We start from the raw sequence: 24,295 nt of genomic DNA on the forward strand, positions 1-24,295 counted from the left end.
GAATTCCATCTGGGCCGTTTCCTTCACTTCCTACAAACTGGAGTGAATTTGGGCCTAAAACTTAGGCTCCATTAAGGTTCAGATTTCGGCCCTATCCATTTTCTTTCAAAAAGAATTGGCTTCTCTCCCAGAAGTTCAGACTTTTGTGAAGGGAGTTTTGCATTTTCAGCCTCCTTATGTACCTCTGGTGGAGCCCTGGGACCTTAACGTGGTGTTAAGTTTCCTTAAGTCACACTGGTTTGAACCACCTAAAACGGTAGAGTTAAAATATCTCACTTGGTAGGTGGTCATGTTATTAGCCTTGGCTTCGGCTAGGCAAGTGTCTGAATTGGCGGCTTTGTCTCATAAAAGCCCCTTTCTGGTTTTCCATGTCGATAGAGCGGAGTTGCGGACACGTCCTCAATTCCTGCCTAAGGTGGTATCATCCTTTCATATGAACCAGCCTATTGTGGTGCCTGTGGCTACGCGTGACTTGGAGGACTCAAAGTCCCTGGATGTGGTCAGGGCTTTGAAAATTTACGTAGCCAGAACGGCTAGAGTCAGAAAAACACAATCACTGTTTGTCCTGTATGCTGCTAACAAGCTTGGCGCTTCTGCTGCAAAGCAGACTATTGCCCGCTGGATTTGTAACACCATTCAGCAGGCTCATTCTACGGCTGGATTGCCGTTGCCTAAATCGGTTAGGGCCCATTCCACTAGGAAGGTGGGCTCTTCTTGGGCGGCTGCCCGAGGGGTCTCGGCATTACAGTTGTGCCGAGCTGCTACTTGGTCAGGTTCAAACACTTTTTTGCTAAGTTCTACAAGTTTGATACCCTGGCTGAGGAGGACCTCTTGTTTGCTCAATCGGTGCTGCAGAGTCATCCGCACTCTCCCGCCCGTTTGGGAGCTTTGGTTTAATCCCCATGGTCCTTACGGAGTCCCCAGCATCCACTAGGACGTAAGAGAAAATAAGATTTTAAACCTACCGGTAAATCTTTTTCTCGTAGTCCGTAGAGGATGCTGGGCGCCCGTCCCAAGTGCGGACAACTTCTGCAATACTTGTATATAGTTATTGCTTCAATAAGGGTTATGTTATAGTTGCATCGGTCCTGAACTGATGCTATGTTGTTTTCATACTGTTAACTGGGTTGTTATCACAAGTTATACGGTGTGATTGGTGTGGCTGGTATGAATCTTGCCCTTGGATTAACAAAATTCTTTCCTCGTACTGTCCATCTCCTCTGGGCACAGTTTCTCTAACTGAGGTCTGGAGGAGGGGCATAGAGGGAGAAGCCAGTGCACACCAGGAACTAAATTCTTTCTTAAAGTGCCCATGTCTCCTGCGGAGCCCGTCTATCCCCATGGTCCTTACGGAGTCCCCAGCATCCTCTACTGACTACGAGAAAAAGATTTACCGGTAGGTTTAAAATCTTATTTTTACCGATGGTTAATTTTCACGCTAGACAACTAAAGTCTGTTTTTATCGGGACGAGAAAGGACCCCTGACCCTGCGATGACAAACTGAATTACCTCCCGATTCCCATGTTATCTCATCCTTCAAAGGCTGCTTATCGCAGAGTGTTCTTCGGGTGTCTGACACGTATCAGGGGTACATGGATAGCCAAGACCAAATCCACTAGAGTTTTCCCATCATGGTGTAGAAATTGGCGCAGGCTAGTCCTGTGAACTTCAAGCCTGCCTCTTCAGAGTTCTGAGCATGTCAGTGCAGCCATTGTGTCATATTCTGATTCACAACACATTCCATTGGTGAAATACCCCTGAATTCCAGAAAAATGGCAAGTAAGATTAGATTTAGACTGAGTACAAATGACTTGTAACCCCCACCTGCAAGTTCTAAAACGTATTCTCCAGCTATATAACACCTCAAAATACATGCCCTACATAAAACTGCACTTATTTTGCTATTTTCACAGATAGGGTGAGATTCAAATGTTATCGCCCCCGATCTCCTGTCTAAAGTGACAGGAGATCGTGGGGGGCAATATACAAATGTCCCCCATTTTCACGCTGATTGCGCCCACAGCGTAAGCAGCTAAGCCTGGCTAAACTATTGGGTGCAACATGAAAAGTCCCGTGTAGGCATTCAAACGGGTCACTTTTCACGCATTTTAGCTCACCATCCCAAGGGGTAGTGAGCTGAAATGCTGATGTTGTGCCCGTCTGCAGCAACATTTGAATAGCTGCTGGTGGACAGGAGGGGTCAATAACATTTGACTCTCGCCCAAAGTCACCTGAAAATTGACATGTCCTTTTCACCCACTCTGGCTACAAACTAAGATAGTGTTCACGCTAGGCTGTTTTAGCAGGGCGCCGCGCCCTGGCCGTTTTGCGACGCCCTTCTAAAACAGTCTGCCTGGTGCACGATGCCGCCATGCGTGTGGCATCTATTCACATTCTAGGGAGAGCTTGGGGGAAGCCCAGCAACTCCGTAGCTGCTGGGCACGCCCCCACTAGTGACGTCCCAGGCCGTCCACTCCCCCTTTACGTGCGGGGAAACACTACTAAGAACTACATCAACTTAAAACGGATTTGAAATGGAGTTGGAAAAAGTTGCAGCAAATTTAATTTGGTCCTGTGTTTCAGGCTGTTCAATGAAGCCACTGAGCTTTTTCAGGAAAACAGAAGGCAACGGAATTCCTAAACATGCTATTAAAGAAGCCCATTTAGGGGGCAGTTCAATTGTTTTCCACTATGTCTACCACTATGGGGTACAAAAGGAGCAATTCAATTGTTGCTCCATTTAGATGCCTGTTATACCCCTTTTACACTCGCATGAAAATCCTGGGATTTTGCACGTGAACGCGCATCATCCCGGGATTTTTCTCAGTGTGAAAGGGTACAGGGTCAATTTCCCGGGACGAGCATCCCGGGATTTCAACCCAGGTCTTGACCAGGGTTGGTCCTGGGACCGTCCCGGGAAGCTGTGTAGTGTGAAAGGGCCCGTCCCGGGATTCACTATCCTGGAGCTTTCTTGGGCTCAGAAAAGAAGATATCATCTTTTCTGAGCCCAAGGCCATTTCTAATGACATACATATGAATTTGCAGGGATATCCCGGGATCAGTGTTAAATGGGGCTGTCCCGGGTCGATCCCAGGTCTTAGTGCAGTGTGAAAGGGATCAGTCCCGGGAATGCATCCCGGGAGTGACCCGGGTGTGCGAGTGTAAAAGGGGTATTAGTTGTGAAGATTTCTTCTTGCAGCCTCCTAAGGTGCGTGAAGAAATGCGTGCAAAGTCCATTGTTCGGACACCCAAGCCACTTGTTTAGATGGGTTTAGCCACTTTGTACGTTTAAACCCAGTGCTTTTAGATGCGTCCATGCTAATGAGTGCTCAAACGGAGAAACAATTGAATTGGCCTGTTTTGCACCCTCTAGTGGTAGCCACGTGGGGGGAAAAAATAGAATTGCACCCGTACAATTTATAGTAGTAGTGAGTGAACATGCATAAGTACTGGAGCTTCAAAACAAAATTCACTCGATTCAGTTGTTTTTTCCACGTACGATCTCCTGTCTAAAGTAACGGGAGATCGGGGTACGAGACACTAAATTATTTTGTCATTGTGCCCTACAGTGCGTGCGGGGTTTAGACACGTGCAACTGCTAAACCCTACTAAAGCCCTGGGCGCGACGCAAAAATTGGCGTTGTGATGCCTAAACAGCCGGCATTTCACATGTTTCAGCTCGTCTTCTCCAGGGGTGGCGAGCTAAAATGCCAGAGCCGGCAGCTGTTTGTGCGCAAAGGAGCAACGATTGAATTGCTCCATCTGGCATTGACAGCTGCTCTCAAAAACAATTCTCCAACCCCCCTCCCAAATGCCCTAAATGTATGAATTAATAAACTTGATAATCCAAAATTAGAGCATTATTTGTATGCCGGGTTGCTAGCCACATGTAGCTATTCTAAAAGCTGCAGTGGGCAAGTGTGATTGTCAGGCACTCACAAGCTACTCGTCGATTAAGGGGGACATAAGTTAGCTATTGATGAGTAACCTATTGCTGTAAGATCAGATCACCATTGACAAGGGTTTGCATTGTAGAAGCAATCTGGGGGGAATCCAATTAGCCGCCGACAATTTCCCGGATTGAGTAAAGTGTAGCTGTCTGCGAGTCTGGCACTGAAGGGTCCATGAGGGGGAGTGAATTTGGGTGCCGTCGCAACGGCAATTCGCGGCTAATAGGATTTGTCTGAAAGACCTTATTGATAACAAAATATGTAGGACAAAGGTAATTTGCCTTTCTCTGACGTCCTAGTAGATGCTGGGAACTCCGTAAGGACCATGGGGGATAGACGGGCTCCGCAGGAGACTGGGCACTCTAAAAGAAAGATTAGGTACTATCTGGTGTGCACTGGCTCCTCCCACCATGACCCTCCTCCAGACCTCAGTTAGATTTCTGTGCCCGGCCGAGCTGGATGCACACTAGGGGCTCTCCTGAGCTCCTAGAAAGAAAGTTTATTTTAGGTTTTTTATTTTACAGTGAGACCTGCTGGCAACAGGCTCACTGCATCGAGGGACTAAGGGGAGAAGAAGCGAACCTACCTGCTTGCAGCTAGCTTGGGCTTCTTAGGCTACTGGACACCATTAGCTCCAGAGGGATCGACCGCATGGAACTGGCCTTGGTGTTCGTTCCCGGAGCCGCGCCGCCGTCCCCCTTACAGAGCCAGAAGCAAGAAGAGGTCCGGAAAATCGGCGGCAGAAGACTTCGGTCTTCACCAAGGTAGCGCACAGCACTGCAGCTGTGCGCCATTGCTCCTCATGTACACCTCACACTCCGGTCACTGATGGGTGCAGGGCGCTGGGGGGGGCACCCTGAGGGCAATATATGACACCTTGGCTGGCAAATCTACCTCATATATAGTCCTAGAGGCTATATAGATGTAAAATTACCCCTGCCAGTATTCCAGAAAAAGCGGGAGAAAGTCAGTTGAAAAGGGGCGGGGCTTCTCCCTCAGCACACTGGAGCCATTTTCTCTTCACAGTGCAGTTGGAAGACAGCTCCCCAGGCTCTCCCCTGTAGTTTTCAGGCTCAAAGGGTTAAAAAGAGAGGGGGGGGCCACAAAATTTAGGCGCAATATTGTATATACAAGCAGCTATTGGGAAAAATTCACTCAATATAGTGTTAATCCCAAAATTATATAGCGCTCTGGTGTGTGCTGGCATACTCTCTCTCTGTCTCCCCAAAGGGCTGTGTGGGGTCCTGTCCTCAGTCAGAGCATTCCCTGTGTGTGTGTGTGCGGTGTGTCGGTACGGCTGTGTCGACACGTTTGATGAGGAGGCTTATGTGATGGCAGAGCAGATGCCGATAAATGTGATGTCGCCCCCTGTGGGGCCGACACCAGCTTGGATGGATAGGTGGAAGGTATAAACCGACAGTGTCAACTCCTTACATAAAAGGCTGGATGACGTAACAGCTATGGGACAGCCGGCTTCTCAGCCCGCGACTGCCCAGGCGTCTCAAAGGCCATCAGGGGCTTAAAAACGCCCGCTCCCTCAGATGGCAGACACAGATGTCGACACGGAGTCTGACTCCAGTGTCGACGAGGTTGAGACATATACACAATCCACTAGGAACATCCGTTACATGATCCCGGCAATAAAAAATGTGTTGCACATTTCTGACATTAACCCAAGTACCACTAAAAAAGGGTTTTATGTTTGGGGAGAAAAAGCAGGCAGTGTTTTGTTCCCCCATCAAATGAGTGAATGAAGTGTGAAAAAGCGTGGGTTCCCCCGATAAGAAACTGGTAATTTCTAAAAAGTTACCGATGGCGTACCCTTTCCTGCCAGAGGATAAGTTACGCTGGGAGATATCCCCTAGGGTGGATAAGGCGCTCACACGTTTGTCAAAAAAGGTGGCACTGCCGTCTTAGGATACGGCCACTTTGAAGGTACATGCTGATAAAAAGCAGGAGGCTATCCTGAAGTCTGTATTTACACACTCAGGTACTAGACTGAGACCTGCAGATAGTGCTGCTGCTGCTTGGTCTGTAACCCTGTCAAACAGGGATACTATTTTGCGAACATAAGACGTCGTCTTATATATGAGGGATGCACAGAGGGATATTTTGCCGGCTGGCATCCAGAATTAATGCAATGTCCATTCTGTCAGGAGGGTATTAGAGACCCGACACTGGACAGGTGATGCTGACTTTAAAAGGCACATAGAGCCTTATAAGGGTGAGGAATTGTTTGGGGATGGTCTCTGGGACCTCGTATCCACAGCAACAGCTGGGAAGAAAATTTTTTACCTCAGGTTTCCTCACAGCCTAAGAAAGCACTGTATTATCAGGTACAGTCCTTTCGGCTTCAGAAAAGCAAGCGGGTCAAAGGCGCTTCCTTTCTGCACAGAGACGAGGGAAGAGGGAAAAAGCTGCACCAGTCAGCCAGTTCCCAGAATCAAAATTCTTCCCCCGCTTCCTCTGAGTCCACCGCATGACGCGGGGGCTCCACAGGCGTAGCCAGGTACGGTGGGGGGCCGCCTCAAAAATTTCGTCGATCAGTGGGCTCGCTCACAGGTGGATCCCTGGATCCTTCAAGTAGTATCTCAGGAGTACAAGCTGGAATTCGAGGCGTCTCCCCCCCGCCGTTTCCTCAAATCTGCCTTGCCGACAACTCCCTCAGGCAGGGAGGCTGTGCTAGAGGCAATTCACAAGTTGTATTCCCAGCAGGTGATAGTCAAGGTGCCCCTACTTCAACAAGGACGGGGTTACTATTCCACACTGTTTGTGGTACCGAAACCGGACGGTTCGGGTGAGACCCATTTGAAATTTGAAATCCTTGAACACATACATAAAAAAAAAATTCAAGTTCAAGATGGAATCGCTCAGGGCGGTTTTTGCAAGCCTGGAGGAGGGGGATTACATGGTATCCCTGGACATCAAGGATGCTTACCTACATGTCCCCATTTACCATCCTCACCAGGAGTTCCTCAGATTTGTGGTACAGGATTGCCATTACCAATTCCAAACACTGCCGTTTGGACTGTCCACGGCACCGAGGGTCTTTACCAAGGTAATGGCAGAAATGATGATACTCCTTCGAAAAAAGGGAGTTTTAATTATCCCGTACTTGGATGACTTCCTTATAAAGGCGAGGTCCAAGGAGCAGTTGTTGGTCGGAGTAGCACTATCTCGGGAAGTGCTACAACAGCACGGATGGATTCTATACATTCCAAAGTCACAGCTGGTTCCTACCACACGCCTACTGTTCCTGGGGATGGTTCTGGACACAGAACAGAAAAAAGTGTTTCTCCCGCAGGAGAAAGCCAAGGAGCTGTCATCTCTAGTCAGAGACCTCCTGAAACCAAAACAGGTATCGGTGCATCACTGCACACGAGTCCTGGGAAAAATGGTAGCTTCTTACGAAGCAAAATTCCATTCGGCAGGTTCCATGCAAGAACCTTTCAGTGGGACCTCTTGGACAAGTGGTCGGGATCGCATCTTCAGATGCATCGGCTGATAACCCTGTCTCCAAGGACCAGGGTATCTCTACTGTGGTGGCTGCAGAGTGCTCATCTTCAAGAGGGCCGCAGATTCTGCATACAGGACTGGGTCCTGGTAACCACGGATGCCAGCCTTCGAGGCTGGGGGGCAGTCACACAGGGAAGAAATTTCCAAGGACTTTGGTCAAGTCAGGAGTCGTCCCTACACATAAATATTCTGGAACTGAGGGCCATTTACAATGCCCTAAGTCTGGCAAGGCCTCTGCTTCAAAACCAGCCGGTACTGATCCAATCAGACAACATCACGGCAGTCGCCCATGTAAACCGACAGGGCGGCACAAGAAGCAGGATGGCGATGGCAGAAGCCACAAGGATTCTCCGATGGGCGGAAAATCACGTCTTAGCACTGTCAGCAGTGTTCATTCCGGGAGTGGACAACTGGGAAGCAGACTTCCTCAGCAGACACGACCTACACCCGGGAGAGTGGGGACTTCATCCAGAAGTCTTCCAACTGTTGGTAAACCGTTGGGAAAGGCCACAGGTGGACATGATGGCGTCCCGCCTAAACAAAAAACTAAATATTGCGCCAGGTCAAGGGACCCTCAGGCAATAGCTGTGGACGCTCTAGTGACACCGTGGGTGTACCAGTCGGTTTATGTATTCCCTCCTCTGCCTCTCATACCAAAGGTACTGAGAATAATAAGAAAACGAGGAGTAAGAACGATACTCGTGGTTCCGGATGGGCCAAGAAGAGCTTGGTACCCAGAACTTCAAGAAATATCAGAGGACCCATGGCCTCTACCGCTCAGACAGGATCTGCTACAGCAGGGACCCTGTCTGTTCCAAGACTTACCGTGGCTGCGTTTGACGGCATTGCGGTTGAATTCCGGATCCTAAAGGAAAAGGGCATTCCGGAAGAAGTCATTCCTACGCTGATAAAAGCCAGGAAAGAAGTAACCGCAAACCATTATCACCGTATTTGGCGAAAATGTTGCGTGGTGTGAGGCCAGGAAGGCCCCAACAGAGGAATTTCAGCTGGGTCGTTTTCTGCACTTCCTACAGTCAGGGGTGACTATGGGCCTAAAATTGAATTCCATTAAGGTCCAGATTTCGGCTCTGTCGATTTTCTTCCAGAAAGAACTGGCTTCACTGCCTGGAGTTTAGACATTTGTAAAGGGAGTGCTACATATTCAGCCCCCTTTTGTGCCTCCTGTGGCACCTTGGGATCTCAACGTGGTGTTGAGTTTCTTAAAATCACATTGGTTTGAGCCACTTAAAACTGTGGATTTGAAATATCTCACGTGGAAAGTGGTCATGTTATTGGCCTTGGCTTCGGCCAGGCGTGTGTCAGAATTGGCAGCTTTGTCATGTAAAAGCCCTTATCTGATTTTCCATATGGATAGGGCAGAATTGAGGACTCGTCCCCAGTTTCTCCCTAAGGTGGTATCAGCTTTTCACTTGAACCAACCTATTGTAGTGCCTGCGGCTACTAGGGACTTGGAAGATTCCAAGTTACTGGACGTAGTCAGGGCCTTAAAAATTTATATTTCCAGGACGGCTGGAGTCAGGAAAACTGACTCGCTTTTTATCCTGTAGGCACCCAACAAAATAGGTGCTCCTGCTTCTAAGCAGACTATTGCTTGCTGAATTTGTAGCACAATTCAGCTGGAGCATTCTGCGGCTGGATTGCCGCATCCTAAATCAGTAAAAGCCCATTCCACGAGGAAAGTGGGCTCATCTTGGGCGGCTGCCCGAGGGGTCTCGGCTTTACAATTTTGCCGAGCTGCAACTTGGTCAGGGGCAAACACGTTTGCTAAATTCTACAAAATTGATACCCTAGCTGAGGAGGACCTTGAGTTCTCTCATTCGGTGCTGCAGAGTCATCCGCACTCTCCCGCCCGTTTGGGAGCTTTGGTATAATCCCCATGGTCCTTACGGAGATCCCAGCATCCACTAAGACGTCAGAGAAAATAAGATTTTACTCACCGGTAAATCTATTTCTCGTAGTCCGTAGTGGATGCTGGGCGCCCATCCCAAGTGCGGATTGTCTGCAATACTTGTATGTAGTTATTGCCTAACTAAGGGTTATTGTTGAGCCATCTGTTGAGAGGCTCAGTTATATTTCATACTGTTAACTGGGTGTAGTATCACGAGTTATACGGTGTGATTGGTGTGGCTGGTATGAGTCTTACCCGGGATTCAAAATCCTTCCTTATTGTGTCAGCTCTTCAGGGCACAGTATCCTAACTGAGGTCTGGAGGAGGGTCATGGTGGGAGGAGCCAGTGTACACCAGATAGTACCTAATCTTTCTTTTAGAGTGCCCAGTCTCCTGCGGAGCCCGTCTATCCCCCATGGTCCTTACGGAGTTCCCAGCATCCACTACGGACTACGAGAAATAGATTTACCGGTGAGTAAAATCTTATTTTTTTTTTCTCTCTGTAAATCTTTTGTCTTTACCACAGCTGCTGAAATGGCCTTTTTGTATGACAAACTGGATTATAGCTGATGGCAAGGCCAAATATTACATATCTAAATTGCGAAATTGAAACTTCTTCAGTGTGTATATAACCAAGCAAATTGCATAATCTTGGAGCTATTTAAAGAGGTTTTGGCCAACCGTTGTTCTTTCACATATAAACACAACCCTTGATCCCTATAAGCATTAGCTACAGTAACTGTACAGCACCCAAGGCCTTGGTCCATCACATTCTCTCCCCTAGGTTAGAGGCTTTCTGTTTAGCTCTGAAGTGACCTAGATGGCCTGCATTGTGATTCTACAGGATGACCTCACTCGCAGCTACAGATACTGGGTTGGAGGACTGTATTGCAAGGTGGCCCGCACAATTAAAGGGATACTCTGACACTGAGCCATAACTGCAGGCTCGTAGATACTTACTATTCCCAATATGAATTAATTATTTAACAATGAACACAGGCTGGTGGTGTGCATTCATGTAGAGTCCTCTTGTGCTTGCTTATACACAGCAGCAAGGTCAGTGGATGGTACAGTAAGCATGCTATTTGATTAGACCTTTGTCCTGTATCAGAAGATATAAACCTATCAAAGAATGTCTAATTTCAAAGTTTTCATGTGTTGAAGAAAAAAATTAAAATATATATATATATAATTTTTTATTTTTTTCCCATGAGTTGTACATAATACTTATGTACTGTGTACATGGCAAAAGTCTTTCCCTGTGCTTTCTCCTTCAATACTGTGCCTTGTGTATACTGTGCTCTCTCCTGGCGTATTTCCTCTCTACTGCGCAGCTCTCCTGCGGTTTAGTTTTGGAAAATGCCAGCCCAGGAGAGTATAGTGTGACAGCCTCACGGTGCACGGTGTTCTGTATAGTATAGCAACCTGGTTCCAGATCCTCTTTGTTAAAGTGCATACACACTGGGCGTTTCTGCCCAGCGTGTATGCACAGTGATGATCGCTGATATCGCTGTGCTGAAAAGCGCTCGGTGCATACACACTGAGCGCTTTCTCCCCCCTGCCCAGCTATGTCAGCGGTGGTGAGCGGCTTTCCATAGCAGGGCGCTTTGGAAAGCCGCTCACCCTGCCGTTCATCTACTGGTAATATCAATAGATGAACAGTGGCCGCCATTGATGAAGCGGGAGCCCGCATCAGCGCTCACCGCTTGTCCATACACACTGGGCGGCTTTGAGCTGAAAGCAGCTGAAAACACCAAAAGTGACCTGCTTTCAGCTCAAAATCACCCAGTGTGTATGGGCCTTAAGTGTGTATTGCGCCAGCTGACAGATATATTGGTGTATAATTACAAGGCATTACATTATTAGAAATTATGTATATATATATATATATATATATATATATATATATATATATATATATATATATATATATATATTTCTCTATCGTCCTAGTGGATGCTGGGGTTCCTGAAAGGACCATGGGGAACAGCGGCTCCGCAGGAGACAGGGCACAAAAGTAAAGCTTTCCGATCAGGTGGTGTGCACTGGCTCCTCCCCCTATGACCCTCCTCCAAGCCAGTTAGATTTTTGTGCCCGGCCGAGAAGGGTGCAATCTAGGTGGCTCTCCTAAAGAGCTGCTTAGAAAAGTTTAGCTTAGGTTTTTTATTTTACAGTGAGTCCTGCTGGAAACAGGATCACTGCAACGAGGGACTTAGGGGAGAAGAAGTGAACTCACCTGCGTGCAGGATGGATTGGCTTCTTGGCTACTGGACATCAGCTCCAGAGGGACGATCACAGGTACAGCCTGGATGGTCACCGGAGCCTTGCCGCCGGCCCCCTTGCAGATGCTGAAGTAAGAAGAGGTCCAGAATCGGCGGCAGAAGACTCCTCAGTCTTCTAAAGGTAGCGCACAGCACTGCAGCTGTGCGCCATTTTCCTCTCAGCACACTTCACACGGCAGTCACTGAGGGTGCAGGGCGCTGGGAGGGGGGCGCCCTGGGAGGCAAATGAATACCTATTTTGGCTAAAAATACCTCACATATAGCCTCCGGAGGCTATATGGAGATATTTAACCCCTGCCAGAATCCGTTAAGAGCGGGAGACGAGGCCGCCGAAAAAGGGGCGGGGCCTATCTCCTCAGCACACAGCGCCATTTTCCCTCACAGAAAGGCTGGAGGGAAGGCTCCCAGGCTCTCCCCTGCACTGCACTACAGAAACAGGGTTAAAACAGAGAGGGGGGGCACTAATTTGGCGTTAGAAATATATAAAAAAGATGCTATAAGGGAAAACACTTATATAAGGTTGTCCCTATATAATTATAGCGTTTTTGGTGTGTGCTGGTAAACTCTCCCTCTGTCTCTCCAAAGGGCTAGTGGGTCCTGTCCTCTATCAGAGCATTCCCTGTGTGTGTGCTGTGTGTCGGTACGTGTGTGTCGACATGTATGAGGACGATGTTGGTGAGGAGGCGGAGCAATTGCCTGTAATGGTGATGTCACTCTCTAGGGAGTCGACACCGGAATGGATGGCTTATTTAGGGAATTACGTGATAATGTCAACACGCTGCAAGGTCGGTTGACGACATGAGACGGCCGACAAACAATTAGTACCGGTCCAGACGTCTCAAAAACACCGTCAGGGGTTTTAAAACGCCCGTTTACTTTAGTCGGTCGACACAGACAGGGACACTGAATCCAGTGTCGACGGTGAATAAACAAACGTATTCCTTATTAGGGCCACACGTTAAAGGCAATGAAGGAGGTGTTTCATATTTCTGATACTACAAGTACCACAAAAGAGGGTATTATGTGGGATGTGAAAAAACTACCGTAGTTTTTCCTGAATCAGATAAATTAAATAAAGTGTGTGATGATGCGTGGGTTCCCCCCGATAGAAAATTATGGGCGGTATACCCTTTCCCGCCAGAAGTTAGGGCGCGTTGGGAAACACCCCTTAGGGTGGATAAGGCGCTCACACGCTTATCAAAACAAGTGGCGGTACCGTCTATAGATAGGGCCGTCCTCAAGGACCAGCTGACAGGAGGCTGGAAAATATCATAAAAAGTATATACACACATACTGGTGTTATACTGCGACCAGCGATCGCCTCAGCCTGGATGTGCAGAGCTGGGGTGGCTTGGTCGGATTCCCTGACTAAAAATATTGATACCCTTGACAGGGACAGTATTTTATTGACTATAGAGCATTTAAAGGATGCATTTCTATATATGCGAGATGCACAGAGGGATATTTGCACTCTGGCATCAAGAGTAAATGCGATGTCCATATCTGCCAGAAGATGTTATGGACACGACAGTGGTCAGGTGATGCAGATTCCAAACGGCACAAAGGTGTATTGCCGTATAAAGGAAGAGGAGTTATTTGGGGTCGGTCCATCGGACCTGGTGGCCACGGCAACTGCTGGAAAATCCGCCGTTTTTACCCTAAGTCACATCTCTGCAGAAAAAGACACCGTCTTTTCAGCCTCAGTCCTTTCGTCCCTATAAGATCATATCTGCCCAGGGATAGAGGAAAGGGAAGAAGACTGCAGCAGGCAGCCCATTCCCAGGAACAGAAGCGTTCCACCGCTTCTGACAAGTTCTCAGCATGGCGCTGAGACCGTACAGGACCCCTGGATCCTACAAGTAGTATCCCAGGGGTACAGATTGGAATGTCGAGACGTTTCCCCTTCGCAGGCTCCTGAAGTCTGCTTTACCAAGGTCTCCCTCCGACAAGGAGGCAGTATGGGAAAAAATTCACAAGCTGTATTCCCAGCAGGTGATAATTAAATTACCCCTCCTACTACAAGAAAAGGGGTATTATTCCACACTATATTGTGGTACTGAAGCCAGAAGGCTAGGTGAGACTTATTCTAAAAAAAATTTTTTTGAACACTTACAAAGGTTCAAATCAAGATGGAGTCACTCAGAGCAGTGATAACGAACCAGGAAGAAGGGGACTATATAGTGTCCCGGGACATCAGGGATGCTTACCTCTATGTCCCAAATTTGCCCTTCTCACTAAGGGTACCTCAGGTTCGTGGTGCAGAACTGTCACTATCAGTTTCAGACACTGCCGTTTGGATTGTCCACGGCACCCCGGGTCTTTACCAAGGTAATGGCCGAAATGATGATTCTTCTTCGAAGAAAAGGCGTCTTAATTATCCCTTACTTGGACGATCTCCTGATAAGGGCATAGTCCAGGGAACAGTTGGAGGTCGGAGTAGCACTATCTCGGATACTGCTACAACAGCACGGGTGGATTCTAAATATTCCAAAATCGCAGCTGATCCCGACGACACGTCTGCTGTGCCTAGGGATGATTCTGGACACAGTCCAGAAAAAGGTGTTTCTCCCGGAAGAGAAAGCCAGGGAGTTATCCGAGATAGTCAGGAACCTCCTAAAAACAGTGCATCATTGCACAAGGGTCCTGGTAAAAATGGTGGCTTCCTACGAAGCAATTCCATTCGGCAGATTTCACGCAAGAACTTTTCAGTGGGATCTGCTGGACAAATGGTCCGGATCGCATCTTCAGATGCATCAGCGGATAACCCTATATCCAAGGACAAGGGTGTCTCTCCTGTGGTGGTTATAGAGTGCTCATCTTCTAGAGGGCCGCAGATTCGGCATTCAGGATTGGATGCTGGTGACCACGGAGCCCAGCCCGAGAGGCTGGGGAGCAGTCACACAAGGAAAAAATTTCCAGGGAGTGTGATCAAGTCTGGAGACTTTTCTCCACATAAATATACTGGAGCTAAGGGTAAATTTATAATGCTCTAAGCTTAGCAAGACCTCTGCTTCAAGGTCAGCCGGTATTGATCCAGTGGGAAAAACATCACGGCAGTCGCCCACGTAAACAGACAGGGCGACACAAGAAGCAGGAGGGCAATGGCAAAAACTGCAAGGACTTTTCGCTGGGCGGAAAATCATGTGATAGCACTGTCAGCAGTGTTTCATTCCGGGAATGGAAACTGGGAAGCAGACTTCCTCAGCAGGCACGACCTCCACCCGGGAGAGTGGAAACTTCATCGGGAAGTTTTTTCCACATGATTGTAAACCGTTGGGAAATACCAAAGGTGGACATGATGGCGTCCCGTCTGAACAAAAAACGGGACAGGTATTGCGCCAGGTCAAGAGACCCTCAGGCAATAGCTGTGGACGTTCTGGTAACACCGTGGGTGTACCAGTCGGTGTATGTGTTCCCTCCTCTGCTTCTCATACCTAAGGTGCTGAGAATTATAAGACGTAGAGGAGTAAGAACTATACTCATGGCTCCGGATTGGCCAAGAAGGACTTGGTACCCGGAACTTCAAGAGATGCTTACAGAGGTCTTATGGCCTCTGCCGCTAAGAAGGGACTTGCTTCAGCAAGTACCATGTCTGTTCCAAGACTTACCGCAGCTGCGTTTGTCGGCATGGCGGTGGAAAGCCGGATCCTAAGGGAAAAAGGCATTCCGGAAGAGGTCATTCCTACCCTGGTCAAAGCCAGAAAGGAGGTGACCGCACAACATTATCACCACATGTGGCGAAAATATGTTGCGTGGTGTGAGGCCAGGAAGGCCCCACAAAGAAATTTCAACTCGGTCGTTTCCTGCATTTCCTGCAAACAGGAGTGTCTATGGGCCTCAAATTGGGGTCCATTAAGGTTCAAATTTCGGCCCTGTCGATTTTCTTCCAGAAAGAATTGGCTTCAGTTCCTGAAGTCCAGAAGTTTGTCAAGGGAGTATTGCATATACAACCCCCTTTTGTGCCTCCAGTGGCACTGTGGGATCTCAACGTAGTTCTGGGATTCCTCAAATCACATTGGTTTAAAACCAGTCAAATCTGTGGATTTGAAGCATCTCACATGAAAAGTGACCATGCTCTTGGCCCTGGCCTGGACCAGGCGAGTGTCAAATTGGTGGTTTTTTCTCAAAAAAGCCCATATCTGTTTGTCCATTCGGACAGGGCAGAGCTGCGGACTCGTCCCCAGTTCTCTCCCTAAGGTGGTGTCAGTGTTTCACCTGAACCAGCTTATTGTGGTGCCTTGCACCTACTAGGGACTTGGAGGACTACTCCAAGTTGCTAGATGTTGTCAGGGCCCTGAAAATATGTTCCAGGACGGCTGGAGTCAGGAAAACTGACTTGCTGTTATCCTGTATGCACCCAACAAACTGGGTGCTCTTGCTTCTAAGCAGACTATTGCTAGTTGGATGTGTAATACAATTCAGCTTGCACATTCTGTGGCAGGCCTGCCACAGCCAAAATATGTAAATGCCCATTCCACAAGGAAGGTGGGCTCATCTTGGGCGGCTGCCCGAGGGGTCTCGGCTTTACAACTTTGCCGAGCAGCTACTTGGTCAGGGGCAAACACGTTTGCTAAATTCTACAAATTTGATACCCTGGCTAAGGAGGACCTGGAGTTCTCTCATTCGGTGCTGCAGAGTCATCCGCACTCTCCCGCCCGTTTGGGAGCTTTGGTATAATCCCCATGGTCCTTTCAGGAACCCCAGCATCCACTAGGACGATAGAGAAAATAAGAATTTACTTACCGATAATTCTATTTCTCGGAGTCCGTAGTGGATGCTGGGCGCCCATCCCAAGTGCGGATTATCTGCAATACTTGTACATAGTTACAAAAATCGGGTTTTTATTGTTGTGAGCCATCTTTTCAGAGGCTCCGCTGTTATCATACTGTTAACTGGGTTTAGATCACAAGTTGTACGGTGTGATTGGTGTGGCTGGTATGAGTCTTACCCGGGATTCAAAATTCCTCCCTTATTGTGTACGCTCGTCCGGGCACAGTACCTAACTGGCTTGGAGGAGGGTCATAGGGGGAGGAGCCAGTGCACACCACCTGATCGGAAAGCTTTACTTTTGTGCCCTGTCTCCTGCGGAGCCGCTGTTCCCCATGGTCCTTTCGGGAACCCCAGCATCCACTACGGACTCCGAGAAATAGAATTATCGGTAAGTAAATTCTTATATATATATATATATATATATATATATATATATATATATATATATATATATATATATATATATATATATATATATATATATAATATATATATTTAATGCTGTGTCCAGAATATTACAAAGCTAATACTTTTGAGTACGTTTTACTAGGTGTAAACAATAGATTAGACGTTTGATGATCCAGTTTGTATCGCTCATTAAAGCTGTGAAAATGCAACTGATCGGTTTTTAGCAGGTTCCTGGTGAATTTATAAGCAGGCGAATCCATCATTTACTCTGGGGTCTTTCCCACATGATAACATTGATTCCTGCTATTTGATAAATGGTTCTGTGTTTTCACATGCAAAAAATGTAGCAGCATTGACGTAACAGGGATTTTTTTTTTGTGAGTTATAAACCCCGTATTCCCTGATCGGCGATCCATCGTGGAAATTAAACATGTTAAAGATGTATGAGGGCCATTACAACCGTTTTGCTAATGTTCCAGTATGTGTGTTTTTTTTTTTCTTCTCTTCCTGACCATGGAAGTTTATATGAAAGCAGAATCCAATAGTACATAGCCAACTCATTGGGGGCGAGTCAATTATTTTTTGGGGATGCCCTTGTGACCTGTCCAAATGCAACAGGTTTTGCTGCGCAAAGCAGCTAAACGTGACTAATATATTGTGAACGAATATATTTGGGCACCCAAACAGGACAATTTTTTTTCAGACAATCTAGCTTGCCATATCAGGAGGTGGCAAGCTGAAATGTCCGCCTCCACCCCTTCCCCGTGATTATTAGCACCGGAACATAGCAAGGATTGAATGGCTTCTGTTGGGCTCCATCTATTGGTAGCCACATGGTAAAACAATGAAATCGCCTCCATTGAGTTAGTCTTGGTTTTGCAGCCTATATCTGCCATCTATGCGCATAAGTATTCGTGTGTGTATAATGACAGTAAGACTGCATGGCGTGACTTGTGTTTGAAACCTTAACTAGGTTTGAATAAAAAAGTATATTTAGTATATTTTCATCTGATGCCTGCACATTCCAGGTTGTAATGAGGTCCCATTCCCCCCCCCCCCCCCCCAAAAAAAAGATCTTGTTTACACTATCAAGTTAATTGGGGGAAATCAAATGTTTGAAAAGTCAGTTGGGTGTCTGGTTTTTCCTAGCTTAAAGACAGGAAAAAACAGACACCCAACCGACTTTTCAAACAATTGAATTCCCCCCGATGTGTTGCAAATAACCATCAGCTCTGTGTGCAAGTTACATTGATTATGTATGTACAGATGTGTCCTCATACATCTCGCAGAGTTTTCTCAAATGTGGTTCTCAAGGCACCTCGATAGTCCAGGTTTTGGGAATACCATGCTGGTGCACATATGCTATAATCAAAACTGAGGTGCAGATTAATTCACCTGTGCCTAAGCATGGATATCCTTAAAACCTGGACTGTTGGGGTGCCTTGAGGGACTGCTGTTGGGAAACACTGATCCAGCCTCAATACACCACACAGCAAGATATGCCTGGCGTAAGTTAGCCAACAGATCCTGTGGAGCTCTGCTAGCGAGGGGTGTCTTTATTTTTTGTAGTTTGCTGATAAGTGTTTCTTAGTTGCAACGCGATGCGACTAGGATGCATCAGAAAACTGCCGATTGACTTGATATGCAACGTTTGTATATCTGTGTGCGGCTGAGTCTGTATACGGAGCAGAACGTAACTTGTCGTGGAAAAAGGCTGCTGCATCATAGCACTTCGTATACAGATCCAGAGACTCGCACGCTGATAATTAGGGGTTCTGACCCTTTAAACAGATCTTCTAGCTTTTCAGGATGATTATTTATAGGGCACTTTGGCATCTATCCAACTTGTGACTGAGAAGTTTGTTACACGAGTTGCCTATCTAGTGCCGAAACATGGCTGTTGGATCTCCGAACCCCCACATAATTTTTATTTATTTCATATCTGGATTTGTAACTTTGGAATAAGTTGTAATTAGAGATTTTTATATTTCCTTTCTTTTCACAATGGCTACTTCATTTATCGAACACAGGAAGATGAAAAGTTTTTGTCTGAAGTTTTTGCACAGCTGACTGATGAAGCTACCGATGATGACAAAAGACGTGAATTGGTAAGAGAAGGATTTCCAAGTTACTACATTCCCACACTTGGTATTTAACCATGTGTCTGGACGAAATTTGGTATATGAAGTGGAGATAATGGCTAGATTCTGGTTGCTATGAGCAACTTCTCCACTACTACAAACCCTCCCTTTAATAAACACCTTATTTTCTCCTTTGTTCGTGATTTACTAAATAATTGTTGCTGCAATGACACATTTATGTGAAATTTTTTTTTTCTGTAGGTTAATTTTTTCAAAGAATTCTGTGCATTTTCCCAGACATTACAGCCTCAAAATAGGGATGCTTTTTTCAAAACACTGGCAAATCTAGGAATTCTTCCTGCCCTGGAAATTGTCATGGTAAGTACCTCGGATATTGGCAGATGTTTCATTATCTGAAATGGATATTTTGAGCCTCATTTACAGTTAGGAGTAAAACTGGGTACACACTACTAGACGGTGTCGCCTAATCCTGCGGATCGGAGTGACCTATTGGGTAGATCGTCTAGTTTGTAACAATGATATGCGCCCTCCAGTAGGTCGGTAGCGTCATCCCTGGTCGGTCCTGCAGCGCAGGATCTGCTGGGTGCACACACCACGTAGTGTGTACCCAGTATAAGTACTACTAGATGGTGCAGTTCTGCCCCTGGCTAAACCAGCCTGTGCAGCGCGGGGGACAAATTCAAATGTTTGTACAGATTTTGGTGACATTACAAGTAGGTGGGATTTTGCAAGAGGCACACTTTGCCTATAAATTTGCACACCTCGCCTTCTTGTGCGCACCTGAGATTCCCATGGTTCAAGGGTCCAAGAGGTTCTGAAGCAAGTCCCAACATTTCCCCCCTACCTATTCACTTCTTCTGAGGGACAGAAACAGGCAAATGTATTCTGAAAAAGGAATGAGAGTTTGGAGTTGAATTGCAAATGCGATTCGCAATGCGAATTTGCCACACATTTGCCATAAGACACCAAACTCACACCTAATTGAATTCCACCCCCTTAGAGTCTGGAAATTTGCATGTGTCTACTCTACATCACAGTGTAAAAATAGAACTACTCCGTATTTGTGTACTGCATGCAAAAGCAGCAGGCATTGTCACTGCATGCAAAACAGAAAAATAAAAAATGTTGCTGATGTTGGAGTTTTTTGTGTATCGAACACAGCCTGCAATTGATGTTGGACCTGTGTATGGTGCACAGCATGGAGCTGATGGTGAAGCTTCACGTACATACACACACACACACGCACATAAACTAGAACTGGGAAAGATGTGCAGGTAAACTGCCAGGTAGCAGGGCTTTGGAGAGAAATAGTTCTGGCAATAAGTTCCCTGCCAGAGCTGGTTTAAATAAGGCGTCCTTGTCCCAGATAGGCTGAGCGGATCGTGTGTGCAGGCATTGGACCCTGGTTGGTATTCAGTCATATGATGTCAGCCAATAGTGTTCCCTCTAGAAATTGTAGAGAGCAGGACGCCGGACTACGGGGGCATATGTGTGCATGCGCGGCTGAAACGGGGGCGTGGTCATGTAAAATAGGGTGTGTGGCCATGTAACGTCCTTTAAGCGGGCGGTGCGGCCCAAAGACGTTGCTACAGGGGGCGTGGGCGGCCGGCGACGTCACTGTTGGGGGGCGTGCCCAGCACCTACGGAAGTGCTGGGCTTCCCCCAAGCTCTCTCCCACAGCATGAATGGATGTCGTGCGCATGGCATCTTTACACGCTGGGAGGTCAGGAAGCGGGCGGCTGTTTTAGCAGGGCACCGCAGAAAGGGCAGGGCAGATTTTGCCCTTAAAAAAATTGGACAGGGCGCGGCGCCCTGCTAAAACAGCCTAGCGTGAACACTAAGCCAAGATGGAGGCATACTCCAGGATATACTCCAACCATTCAGCTGGTTGGGAAGCATAAAGCTTAGGGATATCTCTGGCAGCCAGGAGGAGCACCAGTGGCCATGAGACTGCTTTGCCTGGTCAGGTAACTGGGCCTGGAACCCTAATGTGTGCCAGCCTCTTCTTTATAGAACAACAAAAAATCTTGACTATTACTCGTCCAATACTATCTTCAGCAGTTTTTATATCCTCTTGTCTGCCCTCCGCTGTTAGTTCATCAACGATCTGAGTGAAATACTGGGGGTCAGCATGGATGAGCTGCATTCTTAAACTCTGGTCAATATCAGAGATGCAATGGCTCCAAAAGGCTTCCTTCAAATTTTTGACTAGGAAAGGCCTCCTTGGGTTGGAGGTCTCACTGTCCACATATGTGTATGATAGATAGACATGTTGATAGAGATGCATGTAGTTCCCACGCACTAGCTCTGATGAAATGTCATCTCTGCTTCATTACACTGGCAGATTTAGTCTATGTCCTGTTGACATCCAATGAGAGACCTGTCTATACTTGTCAGCCATAGAACAATTTCTGTAGGTCACAGATGCTTTAGCTTATTATACCTCTGACAGATGATCCTTCAGTAGTGGATTCATACCGCTCGTCTTACTTTTTCGATGTTTCAAGAAAAAAAAATTATATAATTTCTCTGACGTCCTAGTGTATGCTGGGAATTCCGTAAGGACCATGGGGAATAGAGTGGCTCCGCAGGAGACTGGGCACTCTAAAAGAAAGATTAGGTACTATCTGGTGTGCACTGGCTCCTCCCTCTATGCCCCTCCTCCAGACCTCAGTTAGATTTCTGTGCCCGGCCGAGCTGGATGCTCCTAGAAAGAAAGTATATGTTAGGTTTTTTATTTTACAGTGAGACCTGCTGGCAACAGGCTCACTGCATCGAGGGACTAAGGGGAGAAGAAGCGAACCTACCTGCTTGCAGCTAGCTTGGGCTTCTTAGGCTACTGGACACCATTAGCTCCAGAGGGATCGACCGCAGGACCCGTCCTTGGTGTTCGTTCCCGGAGCCGCGCCGCAGTCCCCCTTACAGAGCCAGAAGCATGAAGATGGTCCGGAAAATCGGCGGCAGAAGACTTCAGTCTTCACCAAGGTAGCGCACAGCACTGCAGCTGTGCGCCATTGCTCCTCATACACACTTCACACTCCGGTCACTGAGGGTGCAGGGCGCTGGGGGGGGGGGGGCGCCCTGAGCAGCAATAAAAACACCTTGGCTGGCAAAATAATCACAATATATAGCCCCAGAGGCTATATATGTGATAATTACCCCTGCCAGAATCCATAAAAAAGCGGGAGAAAAGTCAGCGAAAAAGGGGCGGAGCTATCTCCCTCGGCACACTGGCGCCATTTTCTCTTCACAGTGTAGCTGGAAGACAGCTCCCCAGGCTCTCCCCTGTAGTTTTCAGGCTCAAAGGGTTAAAAAGAGAGGGGGGGCACTAAATTTAGGCGCAATATTGTTTATACAAGCAGCTATTGGGGAAAATTCACTCAGTGATAGTGTTTATCCCTACATTATATAGCGCTCTGGTGTGTGCTGGCATACTCTCTCTCTGTCTCCCCAAAGGGCTGTGTGGGGTCCTGTCCTCAGTCAGAGCATTCCCTGTGTGTGTGCGGTGTGTCGGTACGGCTGTGTCGACATGTTTGATGAGGAGGCTTTATGTGGAGGCGGAGCAGATGCCGATAAATTGGATGTCGCCCTCTGTGGGCCGACACCAGAGTGGATGGATAGGTGGAAGGTATTAACCGACAGTGTCAACTCCTTACATAAAAGGCTGGATGACGTAACAGCTATGGGACAGCCGGCTTCTCAGCCCGCGCCTGCCCAGGCGTCTCAAAGGCCATCAGGGGCTCAAAAACGCCCGCTCCCTCAGATGGCAGACACAGATGTCGACACGGAGTCTGACTCCAGTGTCGACGAGGTTGAGACATATACACAATCCACTAGGAACATCCGTTACATGATCCCGGCAATAAAAAATGTGTTGCACATTTCTGACATTAACCCAAGTACCACTAAAAAAGGGTTTTATGTTTGGGGAGAAAAAGCAGGCAGTGTTTTGTTCCCCCATCTAATGAGTGAATGAAGTGTGATAAAGCGTGGGTTCCCCCGATAAGAAACTGGTAATTTCTAAAAAGTTACTGATGGCGTACCTTTTCCCGCCAGAGGATAAGTTACGCTGGGAGATATCACTCGGGTGGATAAGGCGCTCACACGTTTGTCAAAAAAGGTGGCACTGCCGTCTTAGGATACGGCCACTTTGAAGGTACCTGCTGATAAAAAGCAGGAGGCTATCCTGAAGTCTGTATTTACACACTCGGGTACTAGACTGAGACCTGCAGATAGTGCTGCTGCAGCGTGGTCTGTAACCCTGTCAAACAGGGATAATATTTTGCGAACATAAGAGCATATTAAAGACGTTGTCTTATATATGAGGGATGCACAGAGGGATATTTTGCCGGCTGGCATCCAGAATTAATGCAATGTCCATTCTGTCAGGAGGGTATTAGAGACCCGACACTGGACAGGTGATGCTGACTTTAAAAGGCACATAGAGCCTTATAAGGGTGAGGAATTGTTTGGGGATGGTCTCTGGGACCTCGTATCCACAGCAACAGCTGGGAAGAAATTTTTTTACCTCAGGTTTCCTCACAGCTTAAGAAAGCACTGTATTATCAGGTACAGTCCTTTCGGCTTCAGAAAAGCAAGCGGGTCAAAGGCGCTTCCTTTCTGCACAGAGACGAGGGAAGAGGGAAAAAGCTGCACCAGTCAGCCAGTTCCCAGAATCAAAATTCTTCCCCCGCTTCCTCCGAGTCCACCGCATGACGCGGGGGCTCCACAGGCGTAGCCAGGTACAGTGGGGGGCCGCCTCAAAAATTTCAGCGATCAGTGGGCTCGCTCACAGGTGGATCCCTGGATCCTTCAAGTAGTATCTCAGGGGTACAGGCTGGAATTCGAGGCGTCTCCCCCCCGCCGTTTCCTCAAATCTGCCTTGCCGACAACTCCCTCAGGCAGGGAGGCTGTGCTAGAGGCAATTCACAAGCTGTATTCCCAGCAGGTGATAGTCAAGGTACCCCTACTTCAACAAGGACGGGGTTACTATTCCACACTGTTTGTGGTACCGAAACCGGACGGTTCAGTGAGACCCATTTTAAATTTGAAGTCCTTGAACACATACATAAAAAAATTCAAGTTGAAGATGGAATCGCTCAGGGCGGTTATTGCAAGCCTGGAGGAGGGGGATTACATGGTATCCCTGGACATCAAGGATGCTTACCTACATGTTCCCATTTACCATCCTCAACAGGAGTACCTCAGATTTGTGGTACAGGATTGCCATTACCAATTCCAAACACTGCCGTTTGGATTGTCCACGGCACCGAGGGTCTTTACCAAGATAATGGCAGAAATGATGATACTCCTTCGAAAAAAGGGAGTTTTTAATTATCCCGTACTTGGACGATCTCC

At 47.4% G+C, this 24,295-nt stretch overlaps 1 protein-coding gene across 4 annotated transcripts in view; it reads left to right on the forward strand.

Annotated features, from left to right (window-relative positions):
- Positions 1 to 24,295, forward strand: part of PPP4R3B (protein phosphatase 4 regulatory subunit 3B) — a 130,879-nt gene that overhangs the window by 22,366 nt on the left and 84,218 nt on the right. For all 4 annotated transcript variants that reach the window (XM_063918193.1, XM_063918195.1, XM_063918192.1 and 1 more), the window contains exons 5-6: positions 18,866 to 18,943; positions 19,178 to 19,294. In XM_063918193.1, the coding sequence (XP_063774263.1) occupies positions 18,866 to 18,943; positions 19,178 to 19,294 (195 nt within the window). The remainder of the gene's footprint in view (positions 1 to 18,865; positions 18,944 to 19,177; positions 19,295 to 24,295) is intronic.

The sequence above is a fragment of the Pseudophryne corroboree genome, chromosome 4 (assembly GCF_028390025.1).
Source record: "Pseudophryne corroboree isolate aPseCor3 chromosome 4, aPseCor3.hap2, whole genome shotgun sequence".
Taxonomy (NCBI): Eukaryota; Metazoa; Chordata; class Amphibia; order Anura; family Myobatrachidae; genus Pseudophryne; species Pseudophryne corroboree.